The sequence below is a fragment of the Mauremys reevesii genome, linkage group 1, assembly GCF_016161935.1.
Source record: "Mauremys reevesii isolate NIE-2019 linkage group 1, ASM1616193v1, whole genome shotgun sequence".
NCBI classification, from domain to species: domain Eukaryota; kingdom Metazoa; phylum Chordata; order Testudines; family Geoemydidae; genus Mauremys; species Mauremys reevesii.
Genome location: NC_052623.1, coordinates 12,747,789 through 12,767,623, shown reverse-complemented (window position 1 = coordinate 12,767,623; position 19,835 = coordinate 12,747,789). Strand labels below are relative to the sequence as shown.

The following is a 19,835-nucleotide window of genomic DNA, read 5'->3' as shown; positions in this document are numbered from 1 at the left end:
TTAAAATTTCATACCGACAAAAGGAGAAAGTCATCAATTTGTCAGTAGGAGTGTGCTGTGACACATCTGTATTTTAGATCTGATTTTGTAAACAAGTCGTTTCTAAGTGAGGTGAAACTTGGGGCTACACAAGACAAATCAGACTCCTAAAAGGGGCACAGTAGACTGAAAATGTTATATCCTTGGGGGCAGCCGGATTAGGAAGAAATCACTTGAGGCCAGACAGCAGACAGCTAACAAAACTACCATTTTATTTACAGACACAGAGCTCACTCAACCGGCCAAAGCTGGCCGGGCTATCCCCTAATAATCTAACTCAGTTGCCATAGGAACAAAAACCATGACAACCAAATACACAACAGAAAAGGTTGAGAGTCACGGTTCTAAAGGATCCCCTCAAAGCAAAGTTTATCCAAGCTGTGAGGAAGGCGACCTGAAGTCTGGTGGTGAAGGCTCCGTGTGTAACCCACACACCTCCTGGGTGTGGTGTCCTGTCCTGTCAAGTGGCACCAAGCCCACTTAATGAGAGGGAGATAAAATGAGCCTGTGCTGCAGCCTTTTAGCTCATGCGGTAGAGATTCATGCGGTAAGTTCTAGGTTCAATCCCGCTTGCCACCAACGGGGGTCTGTCAATGTTACAAGTGGGGGCTTGTCTGGGATTTCAACCGGGAAGTCTCTGAGCTCGGGACGTGCTTCCTCAGCGAGGGGAAGTCTGTAACCCACACACCTCCTGGGTGTGGTGCTCTGTCCTATCTAGTGGCACCGAGACCATTTAGAGACAGTTCAATGAGTCTGCTCTACAGCCCTCGCTAACAGCTGGTTGGCTCTTAGTTCATGCAGTTGAGGCTCATGCACTAAGCTCCAGAAGTCCCAGGTTGGATCCTGCCTGCCAACAACCAAGGTCTGTCAACATTATTCGTGCTCTTCTCCCTCCCCCTCCCCCCACTTGCATTTGCTGAGATGTAAATTGCTCTGTTCACTACCATCTCCTTCCCCTGCTGTCTTAATGCCCCTGTTTGCTGCTTATCTAAACCCCCATTCCTTTGTTTAGGACAGACCTCTTTAACAGTGTTTGCCTAGGAGGGGCTGTCAGGTTTTCACAAGTAATGTCGTACAGGGGGAACTCATAACTCTATGTAATGTTGCATCATGATCTGATTGACCAGAGAGTTGTTAGTTTTCAAATGGTACCTCACAAGGCATATTTTGTACAAAGATTATTACCATCACATGCAGAGTGTGACTAGAGGGCTCTTTGGGTCACATATGCTCAGTAGGGCATCTCCAAGGGTGGAGGGCCAATTCCACTCCCAAATTTTAAAAAAAGAGGGTGCCAACCTGTTCCGCCAGTTCAGCCAGCCCCAGAGAGAGACAGCCATATCGGAAGGGCGCTGAAGATCTCTGCCCCGAGGGCTGATGTTCGCAGGCCTGCTTTGGCTACCTGCAGCAAGCGGATAACTGCCAGGAGAAGGATCCCAGCTTATTCAAAGAACAGAGTGCTTGCGGCTTGGTCAGCTCAGGAGGGTGTGAGGACATAAATGCCAAATAAGCAGCGCATGCTTTCAATGCATAGGATTAGTGGCCCGTGTACCTTTCAGTACTGAAGAAATCTGTATGTTAGATACTGTTATTTTTCTTTGACTGGTATGTGCTGTATTGCTGTAATGATAAGAGCATGTTTCAATTTATGAGGCGTCTTAGTTAATCCACAGATTGTCGTCAACAGAAGGATTTTTTTTGTTTAGTCTGAGCAGCTTTACTACACTCTGGTGTCTTTCCTCCACATCAGAGCAACTCAGGGTACTGGCATCCCCAACCGTCCCAATTTGAAGATTTGTGTTGTTCTCCACAGGTGGGCATTCCACTGAGAGAACAGACTGAACCTGCTCACTGTCCCTGCAATACAATGGAATTATTACAGGTACGGGTGTAATCAAAGTTTGGTGGGTTACACTCAGGCCAGGCCCTTGACTCCGGCTCTTTAACAGAGCCCTGACTCTGCTCTCCCAGGAGCCCCTCTCTGCCTGAACACAGGTTCTCTTACAGGCCCAGCTCACTAGGTGACATCTACCCTGGCATCCCTGCCCATCTTGGCTAATAGCCATTGATGGACCTATCTTTCATGAAATTATCTAGTCTTTTTTGAACCCTCTTATAGTCTTGGCCTTCCCAACATTCTTTGGAAAGGAGTTGACTGTGCATTGTGTGAAGAAATACTTCCTTTTGTTTCTTTTCGACCTGCTGCCTATTCATTTCATGTGGTGACCCCTAGTTCTTCTGTTATGAGAAGGAGTAAATAACACTTCCTTATTTACTTTTTCCACACAAATCATGATTTTATAGACCTCTATCATATCCCCTGTAGTTGTCTTTTCTAAGATGAAAAGTCCCAGTCTTATTAATCTCTCCTCCTATGCAAGCTGTTCCACACCCCTAATCATTTTTGTTGCCCTTTTCTGAACCTTTTCCAATTCCAAGATATCTTTTTGGAGATGGGGAGACCACATCTGCATGCAGTATTCCTACGCTTTGGTTCCTATGGTTCAGCCAGTTACTGATCCATGAGAGGACCCTTCCTCTTATCCCATGACAGCTTCCTTTGCTTAAGAGCCTTTGCTGAGGGACCTTGTCAAAGGCTTTCTGAAAATCCCAGTATGTCAGTGCACTGCAAGGCCTTCAGTGGCTTTTAAACTTTCCCATGGGGACATCGGAGACATGGTCCAGTTAACTTGTGTTCAGGCCTAACAAGAACTCAGATGCAACCTGCTGTGAGAAACTCGTTTTAACAAGGATGCCCCTGTACCAGCACAGACCACAGGTCAACATGTGTAACTTCAATAACAATGGTATTGGAATAGCCCAAAATAACCGCTACAGGAATGTAGTGACTATGACCCCTTACTTCAAATGCATTGTGGCCTAGTGGATAGAGCACTAGATGGAACTCAGGAGACTTAAGTGCTAGTCCTGGCTCTGCTACTGTCTTGCTGGGTGACCTTGGGAAAGTCACTGCTCTTCTCTGTGCCTCAATTTCCCATCTCGAAAAGGAGCTAATGCTACAGACCTCCTTTGTAAAGGGCTTTGAGATCTACTGATTGAACATGTTAGATAAGAGGTAGGGCTCTTTATTATCTTATGACATAGGGTGCTTTTCTTAAAGCGCCCACTGCTGGAGTCAAGTGATTTCTCTGAGAATCTCTGCTCTTTCTTTTAGTTTATTTGTTAGCCAATTTTAAGCCCTCGTGGTTGCAAAGAGAAGCTGGAGAACATGAATTGAGTGCACCCTAGCGGCTCAGACACCAGAAGGCAAATGAAGAGTTCCCCAGATGAATGTTTTGTGAAGATCTCATTATTCTGAAGCCAATCTCATGATTTTGGTGGGGCCCAGCTCATGGTGTTGGAATGCTTGGGCTGGCGATACCAGGAATGTTTTTCTGCACTGGTAGCACTAGAGAATCACTTCAGGGCTGCTTCTCACTTCAGGCTGGGAGATTCTGCCTCAGTCACAGGGGTTTTAGGAGTTCCCACAAGTAGGGAAAAAATGTCCCTTGCCTAAGGGCTTGAGAGTCATAGAGCTCAGAAAAGACCCAGGGTTTTCCTGGGAAACCTGATGCCCTCTCTCCTGTCTTATTCTGAGCCCAGCCCACTTGGGCAGTTGCCCCATCCCATCTCCTGATCTAAGGACAGCATTGACACCTCACAGACTAGAGGGAGATTGCAGGAGGGCAGCCCCAATGTGACCTAGAGATGACATCAGCGCCTGCCTGATGCCAGAGCAGCAACCTGCCCTCAGGTGTAGCCTGGGTACTTGTTGCTGTTTTGAGAGTGTCTGTGTTGAGAGTGTCTTAGTGCCTGAGCCTGGGGAAATGAGTTCACTCCTCCTCTATCTGCTCTTTGTTGTCTTTTATGCTGTGATCAGGCTCGCCAGATCTGAGGTAAGTGAGACTCCTAGAGAGATGGAAAGGCTGGATTGATGCCAGCTGAATGCAGGAACCAAACAAAAGTATTTTTCAATCAGCAGGCTCGGATCATCTCCACCCAAGAGTCCTCAAAGAGCTGGCTCAGGAGGTTATTGGCCCACTGACATTAATTTTTTAACCAATGTAGGATTCCTGAGGGAATTCCAGAAGGCTGGAAGTGTGCTAATGTTTTGTCAATATTCAAAAAGCTATGGGAGGTTGGCCTGGCTTCTTATAGGCCAGTTAGCCTGAAATAATGGACAAACTGATATGGGATTCAATCAATAAAGAATTAAAGGATGGGAATATATTTAAAGCAGGTTAACAATGTTTTATGGAAGATGGGCCATATCAAACATAGATGTGACAAACTTAGACTTGTGTAAGGTGTTGTTTTTCATAGATTCCAAGGCAAGATGGGCCCATTGTGATCTTCTAGTCTGGCCCTCCTGTCTAGCACAGGCCAAAGAACTTCCCCACAATCATGCCTAGTGCATACCTTTTATTAAAATGTCCAATCTTGACTTTAAAAATCGCCAGTGATGGAGAATCAATCCACCATGATCTTGGTCAATTGTTCCAATGGTTAATTCCTCTCACTGTTAAAAATGGACGCCTTCTTTCCAGTCTGAATTTGTCTAGTTTCAACTTCCAGCCATTGGACCATGTTAGACCTTTCTCTGGTAGGTTGAAGAGCCCATTTGTAATGATTTCTTCCCCAGGTAGGTATTTATAGACTTTTCCTCAAACCACCCTTAACCTCTTTAAGCGACATTGACCGAGCTCCAAAAGTCTATCACTACAAGGCATGTGTTCTAATCCTTTAATCATTCTTATGGCTCTTCTCTGAACCCTCTGCAATTTATCAACATCCTTCCTGAATGTTAGACACCCGAACTGGACACAGGATTCCAGCAGTGGTTGCACCAGTGCCAAATACAGAGGTAAAACAACCTCTCTCCTCCAACTTGAGATTCCCCTGTTTATGCATACAAGTACCGCAGGACATTTGGATTAAAAATTAGCACTCTACAATATCAATGGAGCACAGGTTAAATGGATTGAGAACAGGCTAATGGCTAACTGACAGATCTCAAAAAGTAATTGTCAAAGGGCTCATCGAAGGTGGGTGTTTCTAATGGGGCTCTGCAGGGATCAGTACTAGGTCTGATGCTATTCAATATTTTTTCAATGACTTGGAAGTAAATACAAAATTGCTGCTGATAAAAATGTACTGATGACACGAAGATTGGCAGAATGGTAAATAACGATGAGGACAGGACAGTCATACAGAGAGTTCCGGAGAGTTTGTTTGGCAAATGGGGCCCATTCAAACAAAATGCATTTTCACACAGTCCAACACAGAGTTATACATCTGGGAACAAGGAGAGCCTATTCAGCTTTGGATTTCACGATCTTTAGTTTTGTATCATCTGCAAATCTGGCCACCTCACTGTTTCCCCCCTTTTCTAGATCATTTATGAAGATGTTGAACAACTCTGGTCCCAGTACAAATCCTTGGGGGACCTTGCTATTTATCTCTCTTCATAAACTCACCATTGATTCCTACCTTTGGTTTCCTATCTTTAAACCAGTTACTGGTCCATGTGAAGACCTTCCCTCTTATCCCATGACAACTTACTTTGCTTAAGAACCTTTGATGAGAGACCTTGTTAAAGGCTTTCTGAAAGTTCAGGTACACTATATCCACTGGATCGCCCTTGTCCACATGTTTCTTCACCCCTGTCACATTACACCCCATATTCTTCATAGAAATATTCTATGAATATGGCATAACTAAGGTATGTTTTATGAAAGATGGGTCATGTGAGATATCATTGGAAAGGTTCTGATTTACTGAATGGGATTATCCTATTTGTATGGATTTATCATTTCTGTATCTGAAGTTAGGAATATGGGCTCTGTATCAATTACAAAAGTGCTTGCACCAGGGGAATGCCCCCAAACAGTGGGCAATCAGCCTGGATGGGCCATTAGGAAGGACAATAGGACTTTGAAAATACTAATCTTCCTCCTTCCTGAGAAGTTTCCTGAGATGCTGCTTTGACACTGCAGGGTCATGTGATCATGTCACCTCATAGAATCATAGAATCCATAGAATATCAGGGTTGGAAGGGACCTCAGGAGGTATGTAGTTCAACCCCCTGCTCAAAGCAGGACCAATTCCCAACTAAATCATCCCAGCCAGGGTTTTGTCAAGCCTGCCCTTAAAAACCTCTAAGGAAGGAGATTCCACCACCTCCCTAGGGAACCTATTCTAGAGCTTCCCCACCCTCCTAGTGAAAAAGTTTTTTCCTAATATCCAACCTAAACCTCCCCCACTGTAATTTGAGACCATTGCTCCTTGTTCTGTCATCTGCTACCACTGAGAACAGTCTAGATCCATCCTCTTTGGAACCCCCTTTCAGATAGTTGAAAGCAGCTATCAAATCCTTCACCCTGCCCCCATTCTTCCCTTCTGCAGACTAAACAATCTCCTTTCCCTCAGATGGGCATCATTTTGGACTGGTGGTATTTTTTCACTAGGAGGGCGTGGGGGGTCAAACTGGGAGACAAAGGATTCCTGTCATAGCCAAATCCTATTTAAGGCTTAGAAGGGAGTTAATCTAGGTTCTTCTCCACCACCTCCCTGCCCCAAAAGGCAGACTGCTGAAAACACCTGGAGAAATAAAGGAACTAAACTGTGGGGGAGGAGGGCAGGGGCTGAGCCCAGGCGAGAAAGATCTAGCCTGTGAAAGGAATACCTGGCTAGTTAAGCTGCAAGCAGTGCAGTTTACCTTCAAGAAACTTTGCAGCTCCCAGGCAAGTGGGCTGAACTCATGCCAAACTGTTATTGTTGTGTTTTGGTGTAAAAGAGCTGCCGTTTAAGGATGATATTGGGGTTATATCAGCACTTGCTTGGGTGGATTTGGATAACCCATTCATGGCTTCACCACTCAGGAGTAGCATGGCCATCCCAAATGCATGCAGATAAAACCCCGATAGTATGCACTCCCTAAATATGTATCTAGGAAACACTGTTGTCCAGAGGTCGGATTTCTCCCCCAAGGTCTGAATTCCGTGCATGGTATCTGGGGTGAGTTGCATACCCTGCAATCCTAAAACCTGCAGAGTTTTGTCATCTCTGCAGGAGAGAGAACTTTGCAGGCTCTCTCCTTCAATGCTTATAAGCTCTGCAGGTTCCTGGTACCAACAATCCCTGTTTCTCCAACCCCTGGATTGTTCCAGTGACCCCTGTTATGGGTTGTGCTCTGTGCCCTATATTGTCTGCATCACAGGAAAGCACAATGCCTACCCATGAGGCCTCAGAGTGCAATACTCTCCCAGAAGGAAAAATTTCCACATGGCCCCACATGGCAATCACCTATGGCTCATTGTTCTCCTGGGTTTATTGAGGAGTTCTCTTCTAACCCTGCTGCTTTCTCTGTGTGTGGCAGGCTTCTCCGAGGAAGAGGAGGCCCAGAAAGACAAAAAAGAAAGTGAAAGGTAAGCAGCCCCTCACCCCACAGCTGTGGTGGCAGACTCAGGCCCCATGCAAAGCAGAGAAATAGGGTCCATTCCCCGACCTGCCTCCCCTCTTCCTGCGAAGGCGCAGTCGTGCCCAGAGTCGTGCAGAGGCACTGGCTGGGGCTCCGTTCACAGGCTGCCTCTGAAATCTGGGGCAATAGGCTGCTAGGAAGCAGAGGGTGCCCAAGCAGCTCAATGTCTCCTTTATGTCTCACTTCTGGCAGCTTTTGGGTGCTGTGAGGAAGAGCTGGAGGAGGCTTCTGCATCCCCAGAGAGGTGGTAAGCAATGCCCCCCTCCATGAATCTGCAGTGGGTCAGTCCCCTCCTTTAGCGCCATGCAATTCATCCTCACCCAGGGGCAGTAGCCCGAGTAATCCCTCCCCTGCCCCGACCTATGTACCACGCTAGCAACTCTTCTCCTTTAGACTCCTGCAATTCATTCCCACCCAGCAGAAGTTGCCATCTCTAATCCACCCCCACGCCTCGTACAGTGGGTCATTCCCTTCCTCGAGCATCATACGATTCATTTAACCTGGGGCAGTGGTGGTGGGGGGGGTAGATTGTGTTGATTGGACTGGACCATCCTCCCCTCCCAAGAGGGGGAGAAAATGTTTTCTGGGAGCAGCCCCGTACACTCCTGGGAGGTGAGGTGGAGCGGTCAGGAGGAAGGCTGGGCTTTCTGGTATGGTGAGTAGGGTGAAAGGGATCCAGCAGCACTTGTGTAACAGCCCCTCCTCCAGTCCCCCGGCATGGGTTCCCAGCAGGATTTGAATCCTGGATCTTTAGCTCCGCAGCATAAAGCACCCCTTAGAGCTGAAGAGGTAGCTGCATTAGTTGGCAGCTATAGTAATAATAAAGGTAAAGGTAATAATTGGAGATATACCAATCTCCTAGAACTGGAAGGGACCTTGAAAGATCATCTAGTCCAGCCCCCTGCCTTCACTAGCAGGACCATTTTTTGCCCCAGATTCCTAAGTAGCTTTCTTAAGGATTGAACTCACAACCCTAGGTCTAGCAGGTTAATGCTCAAACCACTGAACTATCCCTTCCCCCCAGTAAGCTGTTATCCTATGTTTTGATTAGCTTCTGTGGGGGGCACATGACACACACGCTGCCAGTAGGATACACTCTCACCTCCTCAGCACTAGCAGGGCTCACCTAACAATCCTGCTAACCCCAAACCAGAACATCCAAGGCCCGGGTATTGCAGGGGAGGAGGCTGCCTCAGTGGATAATGGGACAGGGAGCCTTTCGATGCCGCCCCTCTGGGTAAAAGAGGGCCTGAGGGCAGGGCCTGCACTCAGCTATCTGCTCTCTCTGTTCCACAGCTGCCCTGTGCCCCTGGAGAAGCTCCGCTTGGCTCAGCGCCTCAGGCTCGTTGAGAGGAGGCTACAGGACGTGGCCAGACACCTGGATGAAGTTCTGATACCGTAAGGCAACTAACCAGGGGACACCAGACTGGGGGCTGGGTGGTAGGGGAGAGTGAATGTAGAGAGGAGGGAGCAGGGAAAACCAGACACTCCAGGATCCTAAAATAACAGGGAAAAAGCCACTAGGAGGCTTTAGCTTCCAAGGTGAGATACCAGTGAAAGTGAGGTGAGGGATTATCAGAAATGAAATGCAGAGACTACAAGTTGGGGTTGTGAGTAGGATCAAATCCTTCTGCAGGGCAATATCTGCCAGCAGGCGACTGTCTAGAACCTGCCCGTGCTGTGTTTGAAGGAAAAAGAAATCCAATGACACCCTGCGAGGGGGTGTCCACTCCACACAGCACTGGAAGGGGCTCAGGTGGCCAGGCAGGTCCATGAACTCCACAGAGTACACCTGCAGGAAGAGCCGGGGAGCAGGGAATTGATCCCAAGCAGGCTCAGCTGGCAGGAACAGACGGGGCCTATAAAGCCAGGAAGCTGGCACCAGACAGGGGCTGCGGCTAGGAAAGGGCAGCCCCTCCCTGGGAAGAGGGGGGAGTGTTTGGAGCTGGTGCACCCAGAGCAAGGAGGGAACCAGGAGCAGTAGGAAGCAGTCCAGGCTGGGAGAGGAAAGCCCAGAACTGCTGGGTTGAGGGTCCCTGGCCTGGACCCCAGTGTGAAGTGTGGGCCCAGGTTTCCCTACCAGCCCCCGAGGGCAAGGCATGGACCGGCGGGGCAGTGAACAGGAAAACTGTCTGGGTCAGTGTGGGAGTGACAGTGATCACATGCGACAATTGGAAGGGGCATTGACCTCGAGAGCTAATCCCCAGAGTAGGCACCAGACAAGCAGTGAATGGGACACCACGTGATACACCCCAAACATGAGTCATCAGTTGGGTTCAAATCCAGGACTTTCAGGACCATAGCACAGACCTCCACCACCGGAGAAACTCCATTAACTGGAAGCAATGGTAGGTTGTTAGCCTCTAGTGTATCAGCCATTAGAACAGGACAGTTTTCCAGTGGGTTAGAATGTAAGAACATCAGAACAGCCAGACTGGGTCAGAACAAAGGTTCATTTAGCCCAGTATCCTGTCTTCCAAAACTGGCCAATGCCAGTGCAGCAGAGGGAATGACCAGAACAGGGAATCATCAAATGATCCATCCCCTGTCGCCCATTCCCAGCTTCAGACAAACATAGACTATGGGCCACCATCCCTGCCCACCTTAGCTAATAGCCATTGATGAATTTATCTAGTTCCTTTTATAGTTTATAGTCTTGGCCTTCACAACATCCTCTGGCAAGGGTTACACACACATGCTCACATCTTCCTCCCCCAAACCAATTGTTGTTAGCTAATCTTTCTATTAAAATAGCAGTAGATCCCCGATCATGCTCAAGGCCCCATTGTGCTAGGTGCTGCACATGTGTGTGTGATGAAGGGGTTATCGTTCTAGAGAAAATGAGTGCCAGCTCCCCCTCTCAGTCCTTCGTCACCCAGCTGATGTCCTTGTGTCAGGGTGTGGTGTGCAATGCATGCCTAGGCACTGCCCCATTGCACTACTGTTGGAAGGCTGTGACCAAGCCCTGCCTTTGCTCAGCAGGGCCATGTCCCATCTGTCCCTGTCTGCTCTCTCCCACAGGCCAAGTGTGTCGGCATCTGGGATGAGACAGTTCTGCTATTCCTCCATGGAATCCACCACCTCTCCCCTCTGGAGTCCCAGCTCCTTTTCCCTGAGAGAAGCCTCCGTGACTTGGTCAGGGCCCCTCTGCAACACAAGAGAGACCATGACTGTCGCAAGCTGGGAAGGATCCACTCATCCCATCCAAGCCCAGCCTCTCCCCAGGCCCCCTGCCCACAGCAGACGAGACCAGCGAGAGCAGAACATAGGTCTGGACCAGATGTCAGCCCATGACTCAGACTTCAACATCCGACAGAAGCATCTGCAGAGCCAACTGGGGGCTCCACAAACCCCCATCCCGGGGGAGCCATTGCTGGGTGAGCAGGACACCAAGCAGCAATGGGAATTCAACACAGATCGGCCCGAATGGGGCCCAGCAAAGGTCCCAAAGCCCCTGAGATCCGACACCAGGCCTCAGCATGCACAGGAGATCCAGGAGCCAGGCGTCTGCCCCTGGGGACCCCTGCCCCAAAAGGCCCACAGGATCATGGCATCCCCTGATGCCATCCTGGCCAGGTTTGTGCCCACGGCGGGGGTCAAGCTGCAGGATCACGTGGCTCAGAAATGCTCGGAGATCCAAATGAAGGCTTTTCCTAAGGTCGTGAGAGAGTCGCACAGAGATGCTCCTCCTGAGAGAGACTGCCCTGCCTGGGCCACTTCGCCCCCCTAGGGAGCCAGGCAAGCACAGGACAGCGGCATTCCCAACGATGGGACAACAGCCTGCCCACCCCATCGAACTCCACATAAGGCGTGAGCATCTCATCATGCAGAGGGGGCTGCAGAGGGGGCTGCTCACCCTGGATCCAGAGCCCCGGCAAAGCTCCTCACGCCGTCCAAGCCAGGGAAGCCAGTGTGGAGTTCAGTGAGATGGAGACCGATTTCCTGCAGACAGGAGGCAAAGCACAAGCTCCTCTTCTTCCACACGTCCTCCAACGCCAGTGGAAGATACCACCATGGAGATGGGCAGGAATGATACCGCGGCAGGAAACCAGACTAACCCAGATCGCTGCACTCTGCCAGCAGGGATGGATCTGACATCGCCACCTCCAGGAACCACAATAGCAGAGAAGACACTCGAAGCGACACTCCAGATTTATAGGAGCGAGTTGAGAAAGCCCCTTACCAGTGTGTGTGACAGCAAAGGGACTGAAGAGAAGCTGGAGCTGCACATGGAGAGGAAGGTTACCTTGGGAGAAGGCTCCTGCCTGGGGCCAGAGGCACAGGCAGGTGAGGGCAGGGCAGATCTTCCCAGGACCCAATGCCACCAGGTTGCCCCAGAGGCCCCAGGCTCTGAGCAGCTAACAAGATCCACCCTTGACTCTCTCATTGCTGGGCAGGCTGCACACGACCTGCAGATCAAGCACCTGACGGAAATGTTGAGCAGCTCCCGCCCCTTGGTGGCCCAGGTCTCAGTTTGCCAGCAGTGCCGCAACGCACATCCAGGAAAGATGAAGGGTAAGAAAACTCAGAAGGAGACATCTGCTGAGCTGCATGGTCTTCGAGACATCATGGATGCACATGGGTTCGATGGAACTGTGAATTCAAAGCTCTCCAGGGACCAGCCGCCAATCAAAATCTGCAAGAAGTGCAGTAAGCTTCGATGGAAGAGACCAGCTGGCTCTGCAGGTGCTGACTTGTCCAGAAGATCCCATGGAATTCCACAGCGATGGACTCCAGGAGACTCCTCAGCATCTGACATCAACCACAGCAAGATGGGAGTGCTGTGGCTCCTTCCAGCAGACAAGAGCAAGGCGCAGGGTGGCATGCCCACCAGGCAACCAAAGATGGTGTCCGTTGCTACGAGTACAACAGAGCTTTTGCAAGCTGGGGAGAAAGCAACTGGGAGTCCTGACGGTTCTCCCCCAAAGTCACCAAAGGCCTCCAGACCTAGGACACCATCTCCTTCAAGGAGCAAAGTTCTCAAGCAGAGGTTAATGTGCCTCAAGCAAATCTTCAGCAAGCTTCAAAACAACGTGAAGTCCCGAATGTTCAAGGACTTTCGTTCCAGAACACCCGACACTAAATTTACAAAGCCACCCTTTTGGAAGGCAAGGGCCTCCAAGGGTGTCCGGTTTCCATACTACTGAATCCCACCCTGCCAGCATGCCCACTAACAGAAGGGGCCCACAAATTCCAACCTCTCCCTATCATCCAGTGGGTCTGGTAAGCGTGGGCTAAAGTGGCTGAGAAGAATGGCTTGTTGTCCTGGGACACAGAGACGTATATATAAGAGACTCTCCTTGGGGTATCACATTTAAACCCAGATTCCAAGATGAAGGGGGGCCTGGGGGCTTGGATGAGATTGAGGGTGTGGCTAGCTCAATGGATTTGTTACTTTACCTCCTGCGGTTCAAGAATCAATCCTTCCTTCAAGAAGAGCTGATACTAAATTCATAAAGCCCCCCTTTTGGAAGGCAAGGGCCTCTAAGAGTGTCCAGTAGTACTATTAGGGCCATACCGTCAATCAAACCCAAACCAGCCCCATGACCCCTAAAACCCCGCCCCTCGACCCCTTAAGCCCCACCCGCCTCTCAGCAGCAGCCCCACCCATGGGGGTATTACTTCCGGGGTCAAGGTGGACACATGACTGGAAGCAAAGTGTGTCATGTGACCCCTCTAAGAACTCCTCTCGCTGCCCTCTACCAATCAGGAGGGGTTTTGCCCCCATAGGCCTGCCCCAAGAGGTGATTTGACCAATCAGGGGTGTTCCAGGGTGGGGGGACCCAACCAGATGTGGCTCGTGTGATCCCTCTAAGAACTCCTCCCAATGCTCTCTACCAATCGCGATGGGTTTCGGCCACATAGGACCACCCCCAGAGCAGATTTGACCAATTGGTGGTGTTCCAGGGCGGGGTGACCCGCCCAGATGAGGGCCGTGTCACCCTTCTGAGAACTCCTCCCAGCACCCTCTGCCAATCAGAGTGCAACACTATCACCCCATAAGTCCCAGCGCCGGGGCAGAAGAGGCCATCTTTTACCAAGGATGCGTGCTTTAGAAATCATGGAAACATGGACTCCTTCACCACCCCTGTGAGCACTTTGGACTTTGTTTTAGCCCCGAGGGCCTTTGGATTTGTGTGGAGAAAGCGCTACATCAGCGACAGTTCCCACGAGGGCTCTTTGACTCAGCCGTTGATGGATACGCCGGAACCCGAAACCCAAACTCTCGTGAGGCACCCCAATGAGCATGAAGGCCTCTCATTGTTCGCCCCACTAGAGGTGGAAGGCGAACACAGCTCGGTTGAGTCATCGGAGGACAAGGTGAATGGAAAAGACATTGCTCAGTTAATTGAATTTTGACGAAGTGACTGTTGATGCGGGGGTGTACTGGGGTTAGGAACCGGGGGTGGGGGGGTTGTGTATGTTTAAAAACAAGCAGTGGGAACTTACACTGTTTCTTTTCTGAAAATCTCTCAACAGCTTGAGGATGCCTTTCTAGAGGACCCGCAGGCCCTGGACAGCGTTCCATCAAGCAGCGAAGATGAACCGGGCTCTCCTTGTTTTTGCTCAATGCCGATACAAATTGTTGAAGAGGACTCCGAGGATGACAGCTATGAGGAGTTTATGAGGCTTGGCATGGAACTAACTGAGCCAAGGCCACGTCGTGAGCATAAAAAAGTCATGCGGTCTATTGTATGTGTTGCTGTTTATGCTGTCCTTAATCACTGCCTTAGGGAAAAGCTTTCTGAAGATTGTGAGGGCCGTGTCATAGATGTGCCAGCCCAACGGCGCCATGACTGTGTGACTTGGACTTCAGTAGATATAAACTGCAAGCTCTGGGGCCTGTGTGCTGAGCTGTATTTGGAAAGCTTATTAAACACTGTTCTTGCCATAGGTTATGCTATGCAATGTCTGTGCCTAACGCAAGAACATTTAGCGTAAGGGGTGATCTTGATAAATGCTGTGCAATTTAGTGCAGACCCTGACCGTGTTTTAAAGAAAATGACCAAACCGGAAGATGCCTGTGTCACATTATTGACTTGAACTGGGACCGTATAGAACATGGTTGCAACCAAGGTCCTGTAGTGGCACCAAATCTTAGGTAAAGGGGGTCATATAAGGGGTCTAAGACCAGGTTATGGGTTGCTGGTTATGATTATGCTGTCTGTATGCGTGTGTCATTTTGTAGTTGAAGTTATGAATATTGCCTCTATCCTGTCTGTATTTCAAACTTATGCTATGCTTCTGGGTGACATCCCAGATGAGTTGGTGTTAGCTCTGCCTAGCCTGCTTGATGGCCCATTAAGGACCATCAGCTACACAACTGACCCATTGAGAGAAGGCAGATGCGCCTTTTAAGTCAGCAAAGTATGCAGGGACTTGTCCATATGACTCCAAACTCCATTTTGCTTGTAATGTTCCACAGTAAGGACAAAGAGGTGTTCTTACACCTGGAAAAGACTATAAAAGGCTGATGCCTCATCTCCATCTTGTCTTCAATCCTGTTTCTTACCTCTGGAGGGACTTTGCTACAAACTGAAGCTCTGAACAAAGAACTGATGGCCCATCCCAGCTGGGGATGTACTCCAGAGACTTAATTTAAACCTGCAGTTTATTCTATCGCTGCTACAAGCCTGAACCAAGAACTTTGCCATTACTGTATGTAATTGATTCCATTTAACCAATTCTAGCTCTCATCTGTATCTTTTTCCTTTTATGAATAAACCTTTAGATTTGATAGATTCATAGATTCTAGGACTGGAAGGGACCTCGAGAGGTCATCGTGTCCAGTCCTCTGCCCTCATGGCAGGACCAAATACTGTCTAGACCAGCCCTGATAGACATTTATCTAACCTACTCTTAAATATCTCCAGAGATGGAGATTTCACAACCTCCCTAGGCAATTTAGTCCAGTGTTTAACCACCTTGACAGTTAGGAACTTTTTCCTAATGTCCAATCTAAACCTCCCTTGCTGCAGTTTAAGCCCATTGCTTCTTGTTTATTCTTAGAGGCTAACTAAGGTGGACAAGTTTTCTCCTTCCTCCTTATGACACCCTTTTAGATACCTGAAAACTGCTATCATGTCCCCTCTCAGTCTTCTCTTTTCCAAACTAAACAAACCCATTTCTTTCAGCCTTCCTTCATAGGTCATGTTCTCAAGACCTTTAATCATTCTTGTTGCTCTTCTCTGGACCCTCTCCAATTTCTCCACTCTTTCAGTACCTGTTTCCCCTCAATTACAAGGTTTCATCCTGTGAGTTTATCGACGATGAAACCGCGTGTGTGTCTTGGAAGCACGCAAAAGACCGGTCCTCTGTCTCGGGCAATACCAACGTCTTCATAGCCTGTTTCACCACCGCTTATGCCTGCTTAGAACTATACAACCTCCTAGAGAGGTTGCAAGAGTGGTGGTGCCTGTACCACGACACTGTCTTGGTGATATTTGTGAAAAGGAAGAGTGAGTGGAATCCCCCTCTGGGGGATTATTTAGGGGCAACAACCGGTGTTATTTTAAACCATCTCTGTAAACCATTTTCCATACCTTCAAAGAATTTGAAGGGTTAACATCAGCGGGTCTGGTCTGTATAGTTCTGTGAAACTCTGGTTGTAACTCTTTAAAGTCAGGTAACACATCAATGTAGCAAAAGGTATTATGGGCTGTAAAATATCTCCACATCCTAGTTTTTAAAGTTCTGTTAAATCGCTCTACAACCCCTGCTTTGACTTCATTATTAGTAACAAGATGGTGAACTCCATGCCACTTTAATAATCTGCTTAAAGGTTTGTTTAAAAATTCTTTCCCCCGATCGGTTTGTAATTTTTGAGGCACGCGACCTTTGCTGAAAATAGCTTGAAAGGCCTTGGATACCTCAACACCCGTCTTGTCTTTTAGGCCTAAGGCCCAGGCATATTTGGATAGAGTGTCTATCACTGTTAAGATGTACTTAAAACCGCTGCTGCATTTGGAGAACCGGTGCATATCCACCAAATTTGCCTGCCATTGCACATCCACATCTGAAACAATGGTCTTGTTTCTTTTAAAACGTATTCGAGCCGGTTTGTGTAAAGTGAAAAAAGAACAGGAGGACTTGTGGCACTTTAGAGACTAACAAATTTATTTGAGCATAAGCTTTTGTGGGCTACAGCCCACTTCATCGGATGCATGCAGTGGAAAATACAGTAGGAAGATCTATAGATATATAGATATACACAGAGAACATGAAACAATGGGTGTTACCATACACCCTGTCAGGAGAGTGATCAGTTAAGGTGAGCTATTATCAGCAGGAGAGAAAAAGAACTGTTTGTAGTGGTAATGAAAATAGCCCATTTCCAGCAATTGACAAGAAGATGTGAGGAACTGTAGTGGGGGGAAAAATAAGCATGGGGAAATAGTTTTACTTTGTGTAATGGCCCATCCACTCCCAGTCTTTATTCAAGCCTAATTTAATGGTGTCCAATTTGCAAATTAATTCCAATTCAGCAGTCTCTTGTTGGAGTCTGTTTTTGAAGGGTTTTTTTTGTAATATTGTGACTTTTAGGTCTGTAATCAAGTGGCCAGGGAGACTGAATTGTTCTCCGACTGGTTTTTTAATGTTATAATTCTTGACGTCTGATTTGTGTCCGTTTATTCTTTTACGTAGAGACTGTCCGGTTTGGCCAAAGTACATGGCAGAGGGGCATTGCTGGCACATGATGGCATATATCACATTGGTAGATGTGCAGGTGAATGAGCCTCTGATAGTGTGGCTGATGTGATTAGGTCCTATGATGGTGTCCCCTCAATAGATATGTGAACAGAATTAGCAACAGGCTTTGTTGCAAGAATAGGTTCCTGGGTTAGTGTTTTTGTTGTGTGGTTGCTGTAGGTTTGGGGGCTGTCTGTAAGAGCGGACTGGCCTGTCTCCCAAGATCTGTGAGAGTGAGGGATTGTCCTTCAGGATAGGTTGTAGATCCTTGATGATGCGCTGGAGAGATTTTAGTTGGGGGCAGTGGCGGATTAACAAATTTGCCTCCCCTAGGCCCTCAAAAAATTGCTGCGCAACCCCCCACGCGCCAGCTCACCTACCCTCCCCCACGGCAAGCCTGGGAGGGAGGGGGGAGAAGGGGAGTTGTGGCGCGCTCGGGGGATGGCGGCGATGGAGCGGAGATGATCTGGGACGGGGAGCGGTTTCCACCTCCACCCCCGGTTTACTCCCCGCACCCGCGGGCTGCAGCTCACCTCTGCTCCACCTCCTCTGAGTGCACCACTACTCACTTCTCCCTCCCTCCCAGTGCTTTCGCGTGGCAAGCCTGGGAGGGAGGTGGAAGGAGGGAAGTGCGGTGCGCCTGGGGGACAAGGTGGGCCAGGGATTTGGAGAAGGGGCAGAGTTGGGGAGGGGGGGTGAGCAAATTTGCCGCCCTAGGCCTAGGCTTTGTTGGCCTAGGCGATAATACACCGCTGGTTGGGGGCTGAAGGTGATGGCTAGTGGCGTTCTGTTACTTTCTTTGTTGAGCCTGTGCTGTAGTAGGTGACTTCTGGGTACTCTTCTGGCTCTGTCAATCTGTTTCTTCACTTCAGCAGGTGGGGATTGTAGTTGTAAGAACGCTTGATAGAGATCTTGTAGGTGTTTGTCTCTGTCTGAGGGGTTGGAGCAAATGTGATTGTATCGTAGAGCTTGGCTGTAGACAATGGGTTGAGTGGTGTGGTCTGGATGAAAGCTGGAGGCATGTAGGTAAGTATAGTGGTCAGTAGGTTTCCGGTATAGGTTGGTGTTTAGGTGGCCATCGTTTACTAGTGCTGTAGTGTCTAGGAAGTGGATCTCTTGTGTGGAATGGTCCAGGCTGAGGTTGATGGTGGGATGGAAATGTGTAAAGTGTAAGTGTCCTTCTCTGAAAGCCAAACTGTTACCTGTCTTCTATTTAAAGTTTTACTATGCTTTCTGGCCACTTGAGAAAGAGGGTTCACCCCGCCGAAGCTCCCAACTTCCCCGGCAATGTAATATATTTTCTTTAACAGAGCTGCCTGTGTAGAAATGACTGTTACTGGTACCGTCTTTTACTAACACAAATATGAAGGGGGACACATTCATATTGACATATTTAAATAAATAAGTTTCATTAATTGCCTGATTTAACACGACCTTTTACAGCCGCCTGTAAAAATGGACACCACGACCCCTACCATAAGGGAGTCTGAGCTGGTTCATTCTTCCATTTTGTCCTTTTCCGGATTTTCCTCTTGAGAGCTGTGTCTCAGACATGAGCGAAACCAGCTGATGCACGTAGTGGTGAGCTGGAGCCAGTTCCCACCGGTTCGCAGGAACCGGTTGTTAAATTTAGAAACCCTTTTAGAACCGGTTGTAAAACAGCTTTTAAATTTAACTAAAGCTCGGGCAGCTATCCACCTAGCCCCCGCCCCAGCTCACTTCCTCTCCTCCCTGAACGCTCTGTCCTCCTTCTCCTCCACCTCCCTTGCTTCCCGCGAATCAGATGTTCGTGAGAAGCCTGAAACAAGCAGCAGGCAGGTAAGCTGGGGGGCAGGCCTGAGGAGGGCTCCAGAGAGGCATGGTACAGCCCAGTCCGGCTCAGGCCGAGCGGCTTCCTCTGGCCTCGCCCCTGGCCTGCCCCTGGCTGAGCGCCCCTGCTCAGTCCTGGCCAAGCTCTGGCCCCAGTGGCATCGGCCCGGCTCGGGTCCTGCTGCGCCGGTGCCGGTCCCGGCCGAGCGGCTCTGAGCCAGCCCGGCTCGGGCCCACAGCATCGGTGCCAGTCCCGGCCGGCGGCTGTGACTTGGCTCGGCCCCGGGCCGTGGTGCCATTCATGACCGAGTGGCTCCGGCCCGGACCTTGCAGCACCAGCTCCGGTCCAGGTCGGCCGGCGGCTCTGGCCGGCTCGGCTCGGTCCCCGCAGTGCTGGTCCCAGTTCCGGCCAAGCAGCTCCTGCCCGGACCTCGCGGCACCGTCATCGGTCCAGGTCCCGGCCGAGCGGCTCTGGCTGGCTCAGCTCGGGCCCCCCTCAGCACCGGTCCCAGTTCCTGCTGAGCGGATCTGGCCACGGCAGAGTGGCACCAGGTAGCGCAGTAAGGGGGCAGGGATGGGGTGTAGGAAGAGGGCAGGGGAGTTTGGTGGGTTGTCGGGGAGTGGATAGGGGTTGGGGTGGTCAGAGGGCAGGGAACAGGGGGATTGAATGGAGGCAAGGGTTTGGGGGGCAGTCAGGAAGGAGCAGGGGTTGGATGGGGTCGTGGGGGGCAGGAACAGAGAGAAGGTGTGGTTGGATGGGGCAGGGTCCCAAGGGGCCCTCAGAAATCAGAGGAGGGGTTGGATGGGGCGGCAGGGG

General features: G+C 49.5%; 1 protein-coding gene across 1 annotated transcript; it reads left to right on the top strand.

Moving 5' to 3' along the window:
* The first annotated feature begins 371 nt into the window (after positions 1–371).
* LOC120401869 lies at positions 372–14,530 on the top strand. Its single transcript, XM_039532127.1, has 9 exons — positions 372–586; positions 1,853–1,921; positions 7,418–7,466; positions 7,712–7,766; positions 8,816–8,917; positions 10,541–11,231; positions 11,986–12,164; positions 13,663–13,864; positions 14,000–14,530. The coding sequence occupies exons 1-9, from the start codon at positions 539–541 to the stop codon at positions 14,459–14,461; spliced, it is 1,857 nt and encodes a 618-aa protein (XP_039388061.1). The 5' UTR covers positions 372–538; the 3' UTR covers positions 14,462–14,530.
* The last annotated feature ends 5,305 nt before the right edge of the window (positions 14,531–19,835 follow it).